This window comes from Histomonas meleagridis, assembly GCF_020186115.1.
Source record: "Histomonas meleagridis strain 2922-C6/04-10x chromosome Unknown contig_40, whole genome shotgun sequence".
NCBI classification, from domain to species: domain Eukaryota; phylum Parabasalia; order Tritrichomonadida; family Dientamoebidae; genus Histomonas; species Histomonas meleagridis.
In genome coordinates this window covers 541,173-562,679 of record NW_027150884.1, presented here as the reverse complement: position 1 = coordinate 562,679, position 21,507 = coordinate 541,173, and the positions used below count along the sequence as shown (strand labels likewise).

Sequence of the window (21,507 nt, the reverse complement as noted above, 5' to 3'; positions counted from 1 at the left end):
TTACTTCGCAAGTGGAAAGGCAATGATAGATGACTTCTTTTGTGTGATAGATATGAATCACATCTTACCAAAGCAATAGAGGAAGAAGCCAGAAAAAACAACATCGAAATGTTTTTTATTCCTACATCAGCAACCGAAAAATATCAGCTCTAAGACATAAGGGTCTTTGGTATCCTTAAGTCCATTGCTAGCTCCAAATTTAATGAGTTCTTGTGGAATCAATCGCGTGGATATAGCAAATCAGAAGCTGCTGATTCGTTCTTGGAATGTTGGGGAGAGCTACCAAGGGATGCAGTGTTAAAGACATGGATATTTAAAGGAATACAAGAGGAAAATGAAGGTGATGCGGAAATTGATGATAAATCATGTGATGCTGACAACTTCCAAAATCTCGTGGATGATGAAGAGGAGGATGAATATGTATGAAATATATCAGGCATCAGAAGAGCTGTAAAGGCCAATTATTTGCATCAAAAATGGAAGATTATTTGAAAAACTGGCAGGGAAACGATCAAAATCATCTCAATTGCAAGTATCAAGAAGACAAAAAGAAGAGGAAAAGAAGTCTTAAAATAGGCCAGAAAAGATGAACTACGCAACAAAAATTAGATGATTTGATGGGTTTTGAATAAAGTTATGATCAATAAAAAATCTGCTGATGTAAAAAAAGTTTATTTTAGTTTTTAATATTATTGAACAACAAATCTCCCGATGCTTTCTCTTATTGAGTGTTCGAAGTGTTTTTCGTTTTGTCTAATTGGGCTGAATGTGGGAGGTGTTTTTTGCTGAGATAAAATAAGGTATATTAATTCAATACATAGAAACCTGTGGCAAAAAGTGAAAACTATGGGAAAACTGGGTAATGTTGTAATGGTTTCTGAAAATATTTCTTTCCCGAATACATAAATTCTAATGCTTGAATTGCTTTTCAATATTCAAAATATAAATTACATGAAAATCTTTATGAGAAAAATGCTGAATATACCAAATTACTAATAACAACAGAAACAAAAAAAATAATTAACATTGTTTGGCTCACGGACAAACATTAAAAAAAAACATAATAACTTTGTGAAACTTGATGTCACACAAACTCATTCCCAAAAATCCGAAAGATTTGATGACTTTTGAAAGGAATTCAATAGTTTATTCTTAGTGATTTTTAGGTTGAGTAAACTCGTTAAAAAGTCAAAATAAAGCATTGAATTATAGTATTTTCTTTTATAAATTTCGGGCTAGGTGTGTTGTATTAATGGTCTATTAATGCTTTGGAATGAACGTCCGAATAAGAACTTCCAGCAAACTACAAATTTTGGTGATGTATGGTTGACAAAAAAAAAAAATTGATATTTTGATAAAGTATTGTTCGAACTGAAAACAAAGTACTTTTGCCGTGTACTCTCCTTCCTTGTTTCAAGGCTATGTCAATGTGCTACAGTCAGTGCAATGCATAATGTGCAGCAACGGTAGGTATATAATGCGGTCGTTTCGTTGAAATGACTTTTGAACTGATATTTGGTCATACAATTTTTGGGATGAGTTTGTGATATTTTTAATCTGAAGTATTAAAAAGTGACTTATAAATTATTTTAGATACACCAAAATGTGTAACATTGTATTTATTTTCGCAACATTAGTTGAAAAATCCTAATTTTATTCATTCATTTTAACAAAAACTAAAAATTTAAAAATTAATTATTATTTTAATGAGTTCAAACTAAACTAACACCAAAATATTCAATCAGATTTATAAGCTTTTGCTGCCTCGTACTGTCTTTCAATGAACCATTGCATTGGATGTTTTCCAGGCAAATCCTTATGTAATATTTCTGTTACTGCGTCTATATTTTCTTCTATTGCTCCCACCAAATCCCATACAGCCGTTGTCAATTCATCTTCTGTAATTGCTTGCACAAGATTTGATTCGTTTATGTTTAACGAAATTTCGGAAATTAATTCTTTGAAAAGCGGAATAAATTGTTGGTATTCAGGTTTCGCCGAAAAATTGATAAGTCCAGTGATAAGAATACATTTCTTCTTAGCATCTTGATCACTAATACTTGTGAGAACTGGACCTAAACCTCTTAAGAAGAAAAAGTTACTAACACTATAATATGGGCCATCTCCTTCTGGAAAAACTCGTTTTGCTTCTGTATAAAGCATCCAACAAATCCAACGAAGAATTCCGGGAATAGGAAATGTTTTAACAAGTTTAATAAAACCACTAAGAACTTCTTCTTTAGTATTGAAGTTTTTGGTTTCAGATATTAAATAATCAGTGATGACACGATAAAAATTTGGAGTAAAAACATCACGAACTGCTCCTAAAGAGTTGGTAAGAAGTGAGTCAGCACGCATTATCTCTTGTGGTGATGGTGGATTCTCGAAGTATAAAGCTGTTATGTAATTGAGATAAAAACAAAGCATCTTCTTAGATGAGTTAATCTTCACTAAAGAGGTTCCAATAATGCGTTTGAAACGAGAATCAACTCGAAGTGTATAAAGATGACGGATAGGAATATAATTGGATTGTGTAAAAAGATTAACAATGTGCTGCTCAAGGGCTTTGAAGCCTTTAGGATATTTATTACAATATCTGCAACATTCAATAAACGTATCAAAAGGTTTAAGCGTATTATTTTTTAGAAGAAATTGTGAAACAAAATCATAAAAAGAAGTTGAATTGCTAATAAAATATAAATCTGAAGTAGAACCATCAATGTAGTGAATTTTGAGTGTGTTTTTACCTTTCTTTATAATGGATTCACATGGAAATGATGATTTTGTTTCTTCCTTAGTTATAGGATCAAATGTGTATAAATATGGTGGATTACTGATAAGATTCCATTTGATTGATTTTTTTGAATTATGACCTTTTGACGTGAAAAATACAAAAGTTGGACATTCATTAACTAAAGTTGGGTTAAATAATTGTAGTTCCTTAAGGAGCTCTTCAGGTGATTTTATTTCTGAGAGAGCAAGAAGACTTTTTACATAGGTTGGCCCAAGTAATTCAAGAAAATTCTGTGGTGTTGTAACTGTATATACTGCCGCTGGACTTAATAGTTCTGAAACGATTTCTAGTAAATTGATGACCTCCGAATTTGCAATTTTAGTCATGATTTGCTTATAAGTGGAAACCTATTGGTTCTGTTGGACGATTGACGTTAATTCCTACTTTTTGAATAAGAAAATGAAGTGTTGATTTTTTTTCCTCAAAAAAAAATTTAAGCAGTTAATCATCGGTAATATCTCAAAAAGTGGACAGCCAAATGCTAAGGGCTTTAAAGTCCAATATCTCAATCATTTTTTCTTACATACCATTAGTAATACTGGTTTTTGCTCTTATTCTTCTTCTTTCTCTAGAAATGAAATTTACAAATAATTCTCCTTTAACACAAATGATGAATGCATCCAGACCAGCAACTTGTCCTGTTTGTTATCAATGTTCAACAAACCCAATAACAAGTACTCCATCAGATCTAATAATAACTTTTGTGTATAATAATTTCGATACTATACGTGATCTTTTAGTTTCCATTAGAAGCATTGGAATTAGATCAACTGTTTATTTAATTACGGTTGAGGGCGTTAGAATTCCTAAAGAAATTTCTGAAATAATCAACTCATGTGATATAAATACATTTTACGCAAATAACTTACAAAGAAAGTATTTTTCATTTCCTGAAGTTCTAAAATACTTTGCAATTCGTCAATTCCTTGAGCAAAACATGAATAATTTTACCCGAATTCTGGATGTTGATTCTCAATACACATATTTTCAAGGAGATCCATTCACAGATACCATTACTCAAACAGACCTCCACATCGTTTTACAAGACAAGTTGATATCTAGTGATGATACTTTAAGTTCATTATTCCAAAATTGTTATGCAAGTAACCTCATAACCAATACTATGGCCCTCAATAAGATCATTGGAGGGAGCGTTCAAAAATATTTTAACTTTGTTATATTGATCACCAATGAATTATCAAATTTGAATTCAACATGTTTACAAAGCAAATCAGCGTCTGCTCAATTCAATGAATTGTTATGGATGGGCGAAACCAAAAAATATGGAATCTCACATAAATTTCATAATTGTAATTCTGATTTTGTTGATGGCGAAACATGCTGTGGTTATTACATTCAAAACGAATACGGAGTGTTTGTGTCAGAAAATAGAAGTGAAGCAATCGTTTTCACGAACTATGCTTATTATTTAGGACTTTCAGAATATATTTCAAGATTATGTAGCTCAACATAGGAAATACTATATACCAATTATAATTTAACCGGAAGCTAATTGATTGTTTTTAACTCAATAAAAATATTTCTTTTCTTTATTTTTTTTAATTACATTTATTTCATGATTAAAACGTTAAAAGGCACTTTTTATAGTCGAAACAATGAAGTAAAACGATAGTAATTTTTTGTTGGCATTCATTGAAAATTTCAATGAAAAATAAAATTGAACTTTCATTAGTTAACGTTTTTCCAAGTAAACGACAATGGAATCAAAAGATTCCCCAAAATCACACAGAAGATTGTCTCGTTGGTCTTCAGCAACTGCTGAAGATACCTTACAAATGTTCCCCGAGGAGCGGAGATATTATTCTGCCTTATTTGAATTTTCTCAAGGAGCTCCTCCATCTGCTTTTTGGGAATATGGGAAAACACCTGGAATCACAGATACTACTGCTTTTATGAATGCTGTTGTTAACACGCCAGCTAACCCAAATTCATATGATTCATGTGAGTTACCAATAACTACAGTAATTTCTAAGTATGAATCAGCTTATTATATTGCAGTTTATACTCAAGTTTATGACATAGAAGCTCGAGGGTTTTGTCGCTCTATAGTTTTTGTCATAGCTAATCAATCAAAAGATATAATTTATTCAATTCAATATTCTCGTCAGCAACAAATCATGGATATTATAAATAAGATCCAGCATCCTACAGTTGATTGTTTTCCAGAAGATTTAATGAAATTTGCGTCATCACTCAAAAAAACAATTGATGCCAATCTTCAAGATGAATCGATTTCCATTCTTAATGCCAAGTTTAATGCACTCAAACCCATTTTAGCCCATTTCAACATCACGGAAATCGATGAAAATCAAGGTGAATCTAAGCATCCAAGTTATTTCATGATTGTTAATAATGATCTCAGACATATTAAAGTTCTTACCCACTTCACCGTACTTGAGCCCTTCTTGTATGACTTTGTTTCACAGCTTCCTGTCTCTCCCATCCTCGCGACAGTCGAAACGCAAGTCAGCTACACCGAAGATTTGCCATCTATCGACTTCGGCGGTTATCTCAACGGTTACTCTCAACTTGTTCTTGAAGTTCTTCGCGATGACTTTAATCTTTCTAAGTTCAAACTCACAGAGCTTGTAGCGAACAAATCCTTTTTTTATTGTGCTTTTACTGTTCTCAGTGGTCAAACCTTAGTTATTCGGTCACAAAACACAGATGATGCGATGTCATTAGCGAAACGTTTTTCGGTTTTATCTCCATTTTTTAAGCCGAATTATATTGCACGTATTGATAATGCTAATGCACTCATGTGTCTTAAGTATTCCATTGTTGTTGTTAAGAACTTTGAGCAAAAAAATAAGAGCATGATCAGTTTGCTTGACTTCGATAATAGCGTTTACTCGGGCGATGGATGTCCAGCACGTTCATTTGTGTCGTCGACACTTGGGAAAGGCGCAGATGGATCAGAATCATTGTTTATGTTAATTTTATATTCCTCGATCAAAAATATTGCGAACAAGTTTATCACGAAATTGGCCGAAATATCAGTCGGCAAAATATTGTCGAAGGATAAAATACTCGAAGAAATGAAAAAGGTCGGATTCTCGGCGGAAGATGAGCCAATATTAAAGTATTGGATGCATTGTTATTTTAATAAACAGAAATGGAGGCCGGTGCTAATGAGCAATAGCTCAAGTGTAGGGTACACAATGATAACTTTTTAATGTAAATAATATCTATGAATTAGAATTCAAGTCTTAAAAATTCGACGTGGAATTGAGGTGAGGTGAAGTGTTTTAATGGATTCAAAAATTGAATAAGAATTGAAATTTCAGTGATGTGGCATAAATAATTTAATAGAATTGTAAAACACATATTTTGACTGTAATGATAAAATTAAAATTAAAATTTCATTGCCTTTTCGTGCTGTCAATATAGGGTGATTAAAGTTATTATTTTAAATGGTGAAATATGGTTTAATAATCTTTTTCGTTTAAAAATTTTATTTTTTCTTCTAAAAAATATTCAGAAAGTATTTTATTTTTTTTAATGTATGCAAAAAAAATTGTTTTTCTTTCTATCTTTATTTTTACAAAAAAAGTTGGGTGTATGGATTTATTAGATAGAAGACAAAACCTTGAAATGTCACAAAATACATTAACAATTTATCAATACGAAGTTAATGAAAATAATGTCGAGCAGTATACGCAAGAAAATTATAAGAAAATAATATTTTCACTTTTTGTTAGAAAAGTAATGAGTCGCGCATTTTATCAATGGAACGAAATTGAAGAAATTGATATGTCACAATCAAATGTTTTTATAATTGAGAAAGAAGCTTTTTATTCTTGTGTAAAACTCAAAAAATTTATTGCTAGCAAAAGATCACTTATTATTGGACCATCAGCTTTTGAGCTTTGCATAAACTTACAACAAATTGAAGGACTAACGAAAGCGGACAAAATCAATTCATTTGCATTTGCTTTTACAAAAATCAAAGAAATAAATATCGGGAGTAAGATTAAATTTATTCACCACTCAGCATTTTATGCATGTAATAATCTAATTAATATATATGCATCAAGTCGGTATATTTTTAATTATAAAAATGATGGAATTCTTCATAATAAAGGGAGGAAATTAAGGCTTTTCCCACCTGGAAGGATTGAAATGTTCTTTTCAACAAAAGATGATAAAGTAATTTCACCTTTCGCATTTGATGGGTGTAAAGGAATATCATATTTATGTTTACCAAAAATTGTTGAAATTGGAAAAAATGCATTTCAAGGGTGTCTAAATCTCAAAACTGTACATTTTGGACCTAATCTAGTATTAATATATAGAAATGCATTTTATAGAGTTAAGAATTTGAAAGTTTTTTTTACTGGTGTCAAAAGTCCTACAATAGGGGCTAGAGCATTTGAACAAACAACAGAAGTATTCACATTTAAAAATTACCAATACAATTTTTTTGGAATGTTACCTGTGAAAAAAGTTAAAAAATTTAAATTGTTTAAAAAATTATTAAAGCATAATTACCAAGAATTTTGTCTTTGTGGATTAAAATACATAACAATCGATGAAGACAATTCAAAAAGCTCAGAATTGGAAAATAGTTGTAGCAGTAGAGATACTGAAGAAGAAATAATATATGAATAAAACAGAAACAGCGTTCAACTTAGCATCTGAAATGAATAAACAAAGTTATTCTAATAATTATATATTTTTTTAACTCAAATTAAATACAACAAAGTTAAAATAATTATAAGTTTAATATAGAAGGCAAACAAACATTGATTCCTTCCGATTTCATAAGAGATTTTTCATATGATTTTTATTTAATTAGTAAATTGACTTTGCTCAATTACTTGGTTTAAATTTTCCATTCGTTCATTAAAGCTCTTAAGAACTTATCGTTATCTACTGTTGAAAATGCATGATTTTTAAATCATATTCATCTTTTATAATATATATATATATTCTTCCGAAAAATCAAAAATTACATGATCTGAGATCAGTTGAATAATGTGGATGCATCAGATTATAGGTATGATAAAACCACTTTTTTGAATTTTTTACAAATCTTCATAACTATTCTTATATTTATCTAAGTGTGTTCATCAATTTTGCATATATGATTTTATATTCTTTATCAATGATGAACAAAGTTTACACAAATGATTTTTGATAATTTTATCAATGCATTTTTTCGAGCGACAAATTAATTTCTCATTACCAACAAATTTATAAACACCAGCCATAGCTTATTCGTACGCACATTATACACCAAAATTCGTTCACTGAATTCGGTTTTCAATTCATTCACTTCACATCGTGTTAATTAAATCACATCAAAGTCATAAAATCAAAAAAATTTTTAATTATCGCATCAAATATTATTTGATGCGCGTCATTTACTACCACTTCGCCTTCAGCCGCATTCTCCTCCTGAGTTCCATGAATTCTTCCGAAGCCTCGTGATCACCGAATGATTTCATCAACATATTATCGAACAATGACAAAATTTGAGGGTTCGGCGTCACTTCCAATTTATCGAGTGCAGACATCAAAGCTATAAAAGTCATTGGATCACTTTCATTAGCGGACGCATTCACAATTGTTTGATCGAACTTTTGGATTTGAAACATTTCTCTTAAATTTGCGTTTGATGCCAACTTTTCGATAATTTTCGAGCTTGCAGCCTTTGCATTATCATCACCTTTTTCGATAGCGTTCTTTAACAATATCAATAATCTCAACAATTCTCTTGAAGGCTTATTTGGTAATTCGATTGTAGATATAACCTTTAAAGCTATACCCGAAATATTACCATCATTTTCAGCAATTGACAATAACTGTAAGAAGTATTCATCTCCAATAGATATGAAATCAGTTACATTTGATATAACACTTAAAATTAATATTTTCTCTAATGTTGTAATAATACCTGATTCTAATATCTTAAATAATAATTTAATTAGTTCATTATCTTGCCAAAAATTATTACATCTAGAAAGTGTACCTAATAATCGAACAGTTGCTTCAATATTTTTCATGTCATTCAAGTTTTCTTTGATTTTATTTTTGACAAACGATAGTGACGATACGGCGGTTGGGTAATAAGAAGCAATTCGACTTAAAGCGATTATATACCAAGAATTATTAAAGTTCTTTTCGAATATGTTGGACTTATTCGTTAACAAATATTCACACGATTGAGGGAAACGTGTAACTCTTACAATGAATCGACTAACTAATTCAATGTTATTAATATCTAAAATCGAATTAATGAAATTCGGGAATTGTGAAATAACTTGATAAAATTCCGGACCTAAACTTAATGCAAATAACAAAGCGCATTGTTTTTGTTCATTTCCACCATTTACAATTAATTGACATAAAGATATAATTTGATCATTTGAAAATGTTTCGATAAATTCATTATACATCATCAAACGTTTCAATAATATTAAATCTCCAATCGATATTGCATCGAGGACAGTAATTCTTTTAACATATTCTTGAGCTGATACATTTTCAAGATAAAACTGTATTAGGAACGAAGCGTCTTCTTTCATCTTTTGATCTTTTAATGCGTCTGTTAAAGTTTCGATGTTTTCGTTCAATATTTTTGCCGATTCCTTACCGCCCAATATCACCAATGATTTACACACATTTAAGTTATTATCTTTTAATACATAAGGTAATAATTGACATGCAGAAGTCGATGACAAATTATTTCCAATTGTCGTAATGATTTTGTATCCATATTCTTTGTTGTTCTTATCATTGATTAAATTAATGATACATTTGACACCATCGGAAAAGATGAAACTTTTAATTGCATATTTGCCGACTTCTGAATGTGACAATAATTTACATAATGTATTAATGATAGTTTGTTTCTTCTCAGCTTTGTTAACAAGTATTTTCATCTTGTTAACGATGCCATGTGAAATGGCTTTAATTAAAGTCTCTTTATCTGACTTATCAACAAATTCAGTAATCGCTTTAGTTTTAATTGCGCCTTTCCCTTTAACTGAATACGCAGTAACAAAGTCTTTAAGTTTAGCATCAGTGACTTTCTCTGGTTTCCACAAATCACTTCGAATCTTCTTGAAATATTTTGACACGTTTTGTGTGGAAGAATTCAAAAAGTAGATGTTGCCTGTCTCAAAACGTCGAAGAATTTGTGGGAAAGTCGGCCTGTCCTTAGGGTTCTGTGCCCAGCAATCTTCAATTAATTGTTTCATATGCGGAGTAAAAGTGTCATTGATGGGGGGCCTCAAATGTTTCTGGATGACGTTAATTTTAACGGTTTCTGACGAGTCCATCCCAAACGGTCTCATATGGGTACCAATTTCCCATAATAACAAACCAAATTGATATACATCGGATTTACGTGTGTAAACACCGGACTCAAGATACTCTGGTGGCATTATCGTTGGGTTTGTTAGTTGGGATGAAATACCAAAATTCCATAATAATGGTTTGTTCTTTTTCTCAAGAATAACAGCATTGGAGTTAAGGTTACGATGTAAGATCTTGTTGCTATGTAAGTAGTTCATGCCACATGCAATTCCATACGCAATTTTCGTTAATTCTAATGGTGACGCACCATCAACTTGACGAAGTAAATTGGATAAAATGGAGTTGCTGCCATATTTGAACGCGCACGTAATGCCGTTTTTGATGGAGCCTCCTACAAAATTTGCAATATTCTTATGCTTCAATGTCGATAACAACATGAGCTCACGTTGCGCTCGGTCAAGTACATGCTGATTTCTGGCAACGATCCTGAGAAGGAATATTTCGTCTTTCTTGCCGACAATTGTAGTTTTCGACAATGAAGATTGGGAGGATCCAAGAATGATTTGAAGGTCATCCGAAATTTGATTTAAATTGATTTCCCAATTTCCCGCTTGTGAAACAATGTCATCAACTTTGGATGGTGAAGATGGAACATTGATATCATATGCTGAATATAAATTTTTGACAAGATTCAGCTGATCTTTGGCTTTCGGTGTTTTGGATTCGGATGCACTGTAAACATCAAACACATATTTGAGGTCTTGCTCAATAGCGGCTTTCGGAATTGTTATTGGTGTTGTTCCAAGTTGTAATTGCTTAAACTCTTCTTCAAGTCGTTGTGTAATATCTTTTATCTCGTTGAAAGGCGTTGAAATTGAGAGCGAAAGAGATAGTTTCGGCCATGAATTTTTTGAACAGAGTTGAAGAAGTAAATCAAAATTAGAGAGTATTGTGGTTATAGTTTCGATGTGCATAGTTACTAAATTTGATGATAAACCACTGATTTTAAGATTTGAATTTAATAACTTATCTCGATATGTGATTATGGATGGAAGAATAGCTTCAAGCTGCTTAGAACAGATCAATGCGCACTTGCTGTGTTCTATAACTTCCTTAAATAATGTTTTGAGAATCTTTGTCTTGTTGGAGAGATTTGTCATTTTGAAGGATGGGAATTGAATCAAATTTTCGGTTATGTTCTCAATTGGTGAGATAAAAATAAAACATGATGAAAAAGGCTTATTAAAATATTAATGAAATATTTTGGAGCTAAAAAAAGCCAATCAAATATTATAATTACAAAAAAAATGTTTTTGTGAGAGTATATTATTATAAAATATTATATCATAAAAATTGATTTTAAATACAAGAAAAAAATATCTTTAGCATGAATATCAATATATTTTCGGATGCATACATAAGCGCTGACAAAAATAACTTTAATTATTTCCAAATGTTATTTCCAAAAAAAAAAAAATGTTTATTACTGGTAAATACCAATAGCATAAATACATCACAATAAAAAAATACAATAGAGTGGTTAAAACTTGGATAAAAAATTCATTAAATTTTGTGGTATTAAAAATTTTTCTATTTTTTTCTGATTATCTAATGCTTTCCATCATCAAAGTTAATGCGAAAATCTCATGAGAAGAATTTGTTACCCAAAAAAGATATCTAGAAATGAATTTCATTCTCATCTTGGTTAAAATCTACCACATAAATAAACCACAATGAAGTGTTATGTATATTTTTTTTTGTATTCGGATTAAAAAAAAAGAGGAATGGAAAAACTATGTATCGCTTTGACAGAAAAGGTTCATTAGTGAATCAAATGTAGATAACATCTAATGAATTTTATTACGGATCAACTTTGATTTTATAGAGTTTTTCAAAATTAAATATAATTATTAAAATCTATAATTTTTGAATTCAAAACGCAATGTTTTATATTTATTTATCTCAATAATTAAATTCACTTCTAAGTCACTTCTTATACTTAAAAATAGATATGAAAAAATAAAAATAATTTTTATTAAAAAAGTGCATTTATAAAATTACATCAAACTAAATGAAATCATTACCAACATCATTGTAAGGGTTATCAAATCAAGTATAATCTTCTAATGATTCTTTTTGACATTCACTTGAATTCACTTGTTTTTCTTCGTTTTCTAACTGAACTTTTGGTTCTAATTCTTCATTTCCCAGTAGTTCTTCTTCGATAATTAATGACTGTTTTAATTGAGAATTATCATCCGGTTGAACACTTAATAGTTTACGACGAATGAGTATAAAAACAACAAATGTCGTTCCTACAACAAAAAAAGGTATTATAGAACAAAGTGTTGGTATAAGTATTCCAGATAGATCACGATTAATCGTCGATGCAGTGCATTTAGGAAATCCTTTTTTAACTTCGAGACCTCCAAATTTTTCATAAGGATACGACTTATCAACATACACACACTCTGTTTTTACACCACTAAAAGCATAGGAATCTACATCGACGTATTTATCACTGTGATAATAAATACAATTTAATGATGTGCATTCATAAAATGCATACGCTCCAACCCCGGTTATATTAGATTCAAAGATTATTGTAACTAATGAAGTACAATATTCAAAACTACCTTCATGAATATAACGAAGTGAACCAGGAAATGTAATGGTTTGTAATGAAGTACAATTATAAAATGCATATGAACCAATTTGTTTTAAATTATTTCCAAGTCTAATTGTTTGAAATGATATACAATTATCAAATGAACTTGAACCAATTTTAATTAAATTATTATCAAACGGAATATTTAATAATGATTTACAATCATAAAATGAACATGAACCAATTTTGCTTATATTATTTCCATTTATAATATTTTCTAATGATGTGCATTTTGAAAACGTATAACTATTGATAATATTTATTTTATTTCCTAATGTAATATTTTGTAATGAAGTCGAATATAATGCATATGAGCCAATGTTAAGAAGAGAATTAGGTAATATGATTGACTTTAAACTATAACAACCACTAAATGCATAACCAATTGAAGTTAATCCTTCTTTAGTTTCCACTTTAATTGGGTAAAGATATTATCAGCGATTGCAACAAGTGCATTTTCGCATAATAATCTTAAATATATTTATTATTACGGTATTTCACAACTATCGATTGGAGAAAGTGCATTTTTTTCAGTTAATGCAACAGTTCTTACATATCCAACATATGAAGATACAAGATTTGGTCCATTTACAGTGAATGTAAACTGTTATTTACTCAATCATTTTCAAGTTCAAATAAATATGCACAATCAAACTCATTCATTAAATCAAGTACATACACACAATCAAATACTTTCACTAGATCAAGTACATATACATAATCAAACTCATTCATTAAATCAAACACATACACACAATCAAACACATAAATCAAGTGCATTCACCAATTTGAATACATTTGTGAAATCACTTCAAAGTTATTTAACTTTATCATTTTCTTATACATTCACCATTTTAATTACACATAAATTAACATTTTATGAAACTCAAATCAAATCATTTTCATTATTTTTACGTAATTCAATGTTTTCATATATTGAAACTAAATTTATTTACTATGATTACACAATTGTTATTTATTCAACATATTATAATTATTATTCAAATTTTTATACATATATAAATATAAATTAATTCCTAAGTAATGATAATCTAACAACAATTATTATTATTGTTTGTGTTGTTATTATAGTTATGATTATTTTGACACTACTCGTCATATTATTGATTCGAATTCGAAACAAAAAAGCAGAAAATATTATAAACGAAAGTTCAGAAGAAAATGTCAACGAAAAAGAAACTACAAATACATTTTTAACAGGAATTTCTATACCGACAATTGAAGAAGACCCTTTTGCTGATTTCAAAGAAGACATATTTGTCGTGCAAATGTAATTTTGTTTAATATAAAATAAGCTTTGATATTTAAAACTATTTTCTTTTTTTAATAATAAATATTAACATCTTGAAAATCTCTTTAACTTTGCAAGTTTCACCATTTTTTTGACTCAATGAGAAAATGTTTATATCATATTCTTCCTGAGATTAATTTATCCATAACTTTCTTATTCATAAATTATTTATATCACTGCAAAAAATTTGTGATAAAGTATTAAAATAATTATCAGCAATAAAATGAGTTAATCGTTTTTAGGAAATAACAGTTGTTGTTTAAATACTTTACTGTATAATTTATTTGAATATGGTCAAAAAATGCCAAAATTGTGTTCACTTTCTTCCTCTTTTTTGACATTTGATGAGTTTTGATTGTGAAATTCAAGTGTTAGTCATTGATAATGGATCAAGCATGTGTGCAGCAGGTTATGCTGGTGAAGAATCGCCTTGTACAATTATTCCATCAATTATCGGCCATTCAAAAATGAATTCATCATCTAAAGATATATACATTGGTGATGAAGTTATATCTGACATAAGTAAATATATTTTAAATTATCCAATAGAACATGGGGTGATTAGAAATTGGGATAATATGGAAAAAATATGGAGCTATCTATATAATAACAAATTAAAAGTAGATGTAACCGAACATCCAGTTCTCCTTACAGATGCAATATTAAATCCGAAATCTAATCGGGAAAAAATGATTCAGATTCAATTTGAGACATTTAATGTTCCAGCTTTTTATGTTGCTTATCAACCATATCTTCCATTACTTGCATCAGGAACTAAAACAGGAATTGTTCTTGAATCTGGGGGAGGTGTTTCACAAATTCTTCCAATTTATGAATTCAAATGTAGAAAAACTGAAGCTCGAAAAACAAATCTTGCTGGTGAAAGTATCACAGATTATCTCCAAATACTTATTAATGAACATGAAAATACTTTTATTTCAAATGCAGAAAAGGACATTATTCGCGACATTAAAGAAAAACATTCTTATGTTGCAATTGATTATGATGAAGAAAGATATAAATTTTCGACTTCATCTATTCGTGAAATAAAATATACACTCCCAAATAAAGACATCATAAATATTAGTGAAGAACGATTTAAATGTGGAGAACTTCTTTTTAAACCAATGTTAAATGGATTCGAAGAGAAAGGAATTCATCGAATCTTTTATGATTCAATTAATTCATTTAAAATAGAGGAACAAAAGAGCTTTTACCAAAATATTGTTGTGTCAGGAGGAAACACAGCGTTAAAAGGTTTTCCAGAACGAATGTATAAGGAAATAGTAAACATTGCTCCACCATCAATGTGTATTAAAGTCATTGCTCCACCAGAACTTAGGTATGGAGTTTGGATAGGCGGCTCTATCTTTGCATCACTCAATTGGTTCCCACAATGCGTTATCACACGTGATGAATACGATGAAGAAGGTACACAAATAGTGCACCGCATGTGTCAATAAATATTGAGAAAATCTTTTTGTAATAAAGTTAATCATAAATAGATTGCGAAAAAACTTTAAACAAACAACATAATTTTAGATAAATCATAAATATTTATAAAGTTTTTTGGCAAATTGAAATTTTAATATCTATTAAGTATACTCAGTCCCAAAAATATGAATTAATTAAAATATGTAAAGAAAAACGAAAAAAAAATTTTTTGTGTTAACCTTCTCCTTAGTGAAGTGAGTTAAAAATAGGAATATCTCGAAATTTACATAATTAAATCGAAAAAATTTTTAGTAAATAAATATTACTAAGTATGTTATCTATGAATAATGCTACAGTGTAGGCTTAGGTTATATTAAGGTGTCGGCATACATGTTTTTTCTGTAGTCTATATTTTATTGTAATGCTTATAATCAAAAACTTCTTTCGCAGCTCCTTTTGTTTATATCCAAATATTTTATCGCTGTTTTTTTTCTTCTTTCCAAAGCTAATTTTCAAAGCTTTACATTCGAAATTTCAATAGTGCATCAAAACCACATCAAGTTAATTGGCCTTTTACTTATCTGCTTTCGAGTTCTTTAATTTCTTCTTTTACCTCTTCCAAATCCTTCAATATTCTCTTCAATGCCTTTGGATCGTTTTGTTGTTTAATTTTATCGATCTTCGATTCCAATTCCATTGCTTGTGCACTTAATTTACCTGACAACTCTACATTTTCTGATGTATTTTCCAATATAGTCAACAATTCCACCACCATTCTATACGACTTATTCATCCATTCTTCTTTCTTCTTCTTAGCTTCCGAATAAATTGTTTCGTCCAATAACATCCATGTTCTCTTAACGGTCTCCACTGTTTGATTCATTCTTTGATTTTCAGCGATATAATCGACTCTCATTTTTTCGACCTCAGCTTCTTGCTTCGATATCTTCTTAATCATATCGAATATCATTTCAACGTAATGATGTCTAGGCATTTGTTCACCTCTTGCTTCCAATGCATTCTTAAGCTCATTAATAGACACGTCGAAACTTTGCATTTTTTCTTCACCTTCTTGTAATTGTCTCTTTAACTTCGCAAGTTTCGCCATTTGTAATTGACGATCTTCTTTTCTCCTCTTCAAGAACGACGTCAATTCTCTATACTCAGCGATTAATTGCTTCCTCTTTGGTTCCCATTGGTTCGCGATATCCAAAATTTCGGATGTACTATCGATTAGATCACGTTTCAATTGTTTGATTTGTGTCGAATCTGATGTCGATACAGTTGCAACGTTTTTAACTCGCTCAGCTTCAGCTTCAAGTTTCTCATTCTCATTAATCAATGACTGAAGATCCACTGTTATTGTGTTAAGTTCTTCACGTTCGGCCTCAAGTTGGTCTTCGATTTCCGCAACTTTTTGTTCTGTCGCTTGAAGTAATTCAACTGTACTTTGGAGTTCTTCATGTTGCTCAGCTTTTATCGAGCGCACTTGTTCCATTGTTAACTTCGGCTCTTTAGACACATCTTTTATCTGTTGCACTTCTTCTGTTTGTTGTATTTCCGCTTCACGACTGACGAGTGACGATGCTGCGACAGTTGGCACAACTACAGATGCGCCGATTTTAGTGTCGGAGATACCGAACTCAAAACGTGCGATGTTCTCAAGTCGCGATTTGATTTTGGCCGATGGCGCCGTCGACGTTGGCTGCGCCGATATGGAAACGTCTTCCGTCGATGAGAGTGAAGTCGCAAACGCACGTTTGGCGACTTTTTGTAGCGACTTTGTGGAGGTCTGTTTGGTTGCGATTTCTTCATCGGCCTCAGGGAGAACAAAAGTGTCGATGTCACTTTCTCTATCGTTGCGGGAAAGAAGTGACGCAAAGGAGTTGGGGCCGCATTGTTTGTTGAACGGAATGGAGTTGCTGAGGATTGGGACGGCGATGAATGGGATCTTTGGCTGTTTGAGAATTGATTTTATGGACGACTTAGTTTGCTCTGGGAGAGAGGAATTAAGAAGGGGAAGTGGCTGAGCGATTGGCTCGCGATTGTTCTTCTGCTTTTGGGCTTCGGAGAAGGTGGAAATTGCAGAGGATATCGACAAGGAAAGTGGAGTGACTGAGGTTGTCGTCTTTGTCGCGACTGACTCCGATCGTGGTACCTTCTCAAGAAGGAAACGAAGGACATCATAAGTTTTGTCTGCCTTTGGATACATGAAATTGTCGTATCGTAAATCGCCATAGTATCCAAGAGAGCTCATCAAACTAACCATTTGAGTGGTGTACTTGAACAAAGCGGAGTGTGATTTGGGTGGAGCAGAAAGCTGATTTGCCGTTTGAGGAATTTGGTTGAAAATGTAAAGAATTATATCAATAAATTGGTCCGAAGTAATGTCACCGAAGCTCTGAATTGAAGAGGCCTTTTTGTAGCCGATCATTTGGAGCTGGCGCTGGAGAATGTCGTCCGAGTTCATTGTATGGCACTTTTTGTATTTGAATAAATTAGAGACCGTTAAATATTTCATGTTATTGTTGTTGTTGTGATGTGGTTAAACATAGTATTTACTTTGCAAACTGTGCGGCTTTCCATTAAATTACGGAATGAGCTCAGGAGCATCAAGAGAAGATCGTTCAACAACTTCTTCGAAGATGTTCCCATAATAGAAATTGAACGTGGAATTTTACTTGATGAGCTTCTCTCGGGAAGAATTGCTAAAAAATGTAGGGAGAGAGTTCAAGGATTAAAAAGGAACGAATTATCATAATATCTGTTAAACAAAATGCTGAACTTCTTTCTGGTTAGAACAAGTAATTCCGTTGAAAATTGATGGAATTAAACTTTAAAGAAGAAAGCTCTTCCATAAGAATTTTAAGCAATTGCAATAGCGTTTCTTATGCAAAATGAACAATTTGATTCAAGTGCTCTTCACAATGGTTGCAATAAAACAATAAAATTGTGGTATTTTTTTGTGTTTATGTTTGAATATTAAATAAAAGAATGTGTTTCTTCTGAAAGAGGTAGATAATCTAGAAAATAATGTTATGCATAATTTCCTATTTATTTAGAATATTATCTTTTTTACAAATATAATATAAAATTTAGCAAACAATGCTATGATAGTTATGTCTATATTTTCACTTTAATCGAAATTATTAAGGTATAAACTCGTTTTGATATTACCAAAAATCATTTTGTTTAGAGATGTTTTCTTTAAAATTAGAAGTCAAAAAATATTTTAATTATTGTTCGCATTGATCAAAATGTTTGTGAAAAAAAGAAAATTGTATAGAGAAAAATATTTATAAGTCGTTATTTCATTATGAAAAATTTGGAATGAGTTTCAAAAATCGAAGACGTTAGATTAAGTCGCACACCCTATCTTTTGCCTTAAGTTCTATCAAGGCGTTTTTTATGTTTGATATTGGTAATAGAATTTTATGTTGATTTTCGGAATTGATATTAAGTAGAAGATTTCCGTCGACCCAACTTTCGAAATCCACATCGCCATCAATTTGCTTGGAATCAATTAAATCTTCGACATACAACCAATGCTCGACAGGTTGTTCATGGAGAGGATCTGCAAAATCAACAACAATTGTTGACCAAGGGCATGCCCAATAACAGCCACCTACGGCCAAAAGATCACTATTCGGATCATAGTCAGCCGATGTCCAGATGAATACTTCAACAAAATTTTTTTTATTTTCAGGATGAACTTGTAATGGCACAAAATGCATTTCCTTCCCAGCTTCTAACTCATACACACTATATCCATATAACTCTATCTGAAACACAAGATAATGATTCCCATTTCGATGTTTAAACATCGACAAACTTTGATGAGAATCTAAGTTCCTCCACCTATAAATCACTTGCCCTTGATAATCAACCAATTCATTTTCATAAGCTGATAAAGAATTCTCTCCTCCCTGAAAAAATTTTGAATGAACAGAATAACCTTCTATTAACTTGGTCTCATCTGATCTCTGGAGATTTTCTGGAACAAATACTGACGAGTATTGTTTTTGCCATTCTTTGTATCTTTCAGTGTTTGCAACGTTCATTTGCTCTGACCATTTAAACATTGAATATTTAGAGAACATTACACGACTTTTTCAAATATTTATATAACGTTTTTTTATTTTGTGATAATTTTATAAAGGTGCTCCTTTATACATTGCTTGACAATTTGCTCATTCTTCGCTTTCAGTTTTATTAGGTATAAGGCGATATTCAGGTGGCACTTCGTCTTCTGTATATAGACGATCACTAAAGTAAATTCGCCTAATTCTACAATTTGCATAAACACTAACTCTAAGAGTTTCAAGATAGTTTGTACCATAAGCGCGGCGTGTGAAGTCGGAAAGGTTGAATTGAATTTGGTTCCAGCCTGGATCTAAACGCATTGGAAGAGTACAAACAAAAGGCTTCACGCGCGTTTTGGACTGATAATTTGAAGCTCTGAACCTACGGCGCATGTTCATATCATCCAAAACTTGAATTTCAAAAGTAAAATATTTTTTGAGATATTTGAGAACCAAAACAAGAAATGGTAATTTGATTCCAAGTTCTTCTCTAGGTCCTTTAGGACATGTTATATATGTGCTATTTACATTTGTACTTACGATTTCAATGACACAACTTCTAATGTCTTGATCTGTGATTCTTTTAATATACCCATTTTCTACATGCTGATCCCATATACTTAGAGGTTTGGAACCAACAGAATAAAACAAATTTAAAAACCCTGCTTGATATCGATCGCGAAACATCTGGAAAATAACGTTTTAACCGGTCAAATGCTTAACGTATATTTTACACCACGGTTTTAATCGTCACTTCTAATTCATCAATAGCTCCAAATGTACCACAAAATTAACAACTTATAAGCAAACGCTCACGGTGCTTTACAAGCGAAAGTCCATTATAGTTATTAATCTTATTCATATATTCATTATTAGAGAGAAATATATATAGATATATATATATTCATATAATATAATATAATGTGAATCATACGGTTTCATGTGCATTAGGATGTACTCGTTTCCGCAAACATTTTCTTCCGCAAACCAAGCGAGAAGTGTTTTAAATTGATCAATTTATATTTGGATTTTCAATTTTTTAACAAAAAATTCTGTTTTCTTTTGGAAAAAACAGAAGAAATTTCTTTGCAGCAAAATTTTATTCAGTAACTGCAGCTTGTGTAGACTTGTCTTCAGCACTTTGCTCTAAAACTTTCTCGTTTTCAGTTTCCTCATTGGCTTCTTCGACTTTATCTTCTCCTGGTGTTTCGACAGGTGTATTTACATTGTTTTCTTCAGCTTCTGGAGGAAGATGATTATCTTCAATTGTAGTTTCAATTTGTTCTTGTTCTTTAGTCTCTACCTTCGCTTCTTCTTGGCTTTGTTGTTCAGTTGTTGTTTGCTCAACTTGCTCTTGGGACATAATATAAAAATGAAGTGATTTAACATCAACTATCACATCAATCAAAAGTGCTTTAAAGACGGTTTTGCTCTCAAATTTACTTCACCAGGAAGTTCACCTTTTGTGCTTTGCAAAACCAGCCAACCAAAAACGTAGCCAAAAAGAACAAAGCCATGCTTAACGAACAAAAAAGCTAACTCATTTTTTTCCAAAAACGAATTTCACTGAGTACATTTAATCATTTATAAAATCTTAAAACAAAAAATGTTATAACATTTTATAACGATTATAACTTATTAAAATTCTCATTTTTATTTTTGCACATTAAAAGGCAAATTTTTTTGCTAGAAATTGCAAAGCAAAGAAATAACGGTTAAATAAACAGACATGTTATTTGAATTTTTCTTATGCAAACAGACTGAGTTAATATTTTCTTAACCCCCCCTAAAAACTGTAACATTACAGTCATCACTTTTAAAGGGACTCACGAAAACCGTGCAAAACGATTAAATAACTTTCATTAATGAATCCAATTGGATGATTGTGATTTAACAAGAATCCATTATTTTCGCTCAAAATCCAAAATTGAAG

The 21,507-nt window shown here is 31.0% G+C and overlaps 8 protein-coding genes across 8 annotated transcripts; 2 read left to right on the top strand and 6 right to left on the bottom strand.

Annotated features, from left to right (window-relative positions):
* Positions 1–1,737: 1,737 nt before the first annotated feature.
* GO595_006191 (uncharacterized protein) lies at positions 1,738–3,120 on the bottom strand (the record flags this gene model as incomplete). Its single annotated transcript, XM_067919516.1, has 1 exon — positions 1,738–3,120. One exon carries the CDS (start codon positions 3,118–3,120, stop codon positions 1,738–1,740), a length of 1,383 nt encoding a protein of 460 aa, XP_067773787.1.
* A 1,392-nt stretch (positions 3,121–4,512) lies between these two features.
* GO595_006190 (uncharacterized protein) lies at positions 4,513–5,991 on the top strand (the record flags this gene model as incomplete). The annotated part of the gene is made up of 1 exon (XM_067919515.1): positions 4,513–5,991. The coding sequence occupies one exon, from the start codon at positions 4,513–4,515 to the stop codon at positions 5,989–5,991; it is 1,479 nt and encodes a 492-aa protein (XP_067773786.1).
* A 2,193-nt stretch (positions 5,992–8,184) lies between these two features.
* GO595_006189 (TKL family protein kinase) lies at positions 8,185–11,238 on the bottom strand (the record flags this gene model as incomplete). The annotated part of the gene is made up of 1 exon (XM_067919514.1): positions 8,185–11,238. One exon carries the CDS (start codon positions 11,236–11,238, stop codon positions 8,185–8,187), a length of 3,054 nt encoding a protein of 1,017 aa, XP_067773785.1.
* Positions 11,239–14,636: 3,398 nt separating this feature from the next.
* Positions 14,637–15,521, top strand: GO595_006188 (actin; the record flags this gene model as incomplete). The annotated part of the gene is made up of 1 exon (XM_067919513.1): positions 14,637–15,521. The coding sequence occupies one exon, from the start codon at positions 14,637–14,639 to the stop codon at positions 15,519–15,521; it is 885 nt and encodes a 294-aa protein (XP_067773784.1).
* Positions 15,522–16,069: 548 nt separating this feature from the next.
* On the bottom strand, positions 16,070–17,962 carry GO595_006187 (coiled-coil domain-containing protein 22-like; the record flags this gene model as incomplete). Its single annotated transcript, XM_067919512.1, has 1 exon — positions 16,070–17,962. One exon carries the CDS (start codon positions 17,960–17,962, stop codon positions 16,070–16,072), a length of 1,893 nt encoding a protein of 630 aa, XP_067773783.1.
* Positions 17,963–18,845: 883 nt separating this feature from the next.
* On the bottom strand, positions 18,846–19,574 carry GO595_006186 (Uncharacterized protein; the record flags this gene model as incomplete). The annotated part of the gene is made up of 1 exon (XM_067919511.1): positions 18,846–19,574. One exon carries the CDS (start codon positions 19,572–19,574, stop codon positions 18,846–18,848), a length of 729 nt encoding a protein of 242 aa, XP_067773782.1.
* Positions 19,575–19,682: 108 nt separating this feature from the next.
* GO595_006185 (transcription factor 2B) lies at positions 19,683–19,967 on the bottom strand (the record flags this gene model as incomplete). Its single annotated transcript, XM_067919510.1, has 1 exon — positions 19,683–19,967. The coding sequence occupies one exon, from the start codon at positions 19,965–19,967 to the stop codon at positions 19,683–19,685; it is 285 nt and encodes a 94-aa protein (XP_067773781.1).
* A 706-nt stretch (positions 19,968–20,673) lies between these two features.
* GO595_006184 (uncharacterized protein) lies at positions 20,674–20,937 on the bottom strand (the record flags this gene model as incomplete). The annotated part of the gene is made up of 1 exon (XM_067919509.1): positions 20,674–20,937. The coding sequence occupies one exon, from the start codon at positions 20,935–20,937 to the stop codon at positions 20,674–20,676; it is 264 nt and encodes an 87-aa protein (XP_067773780.1).
* Positions 20,938–21,507: the final 570 nt, after the last annotated feature.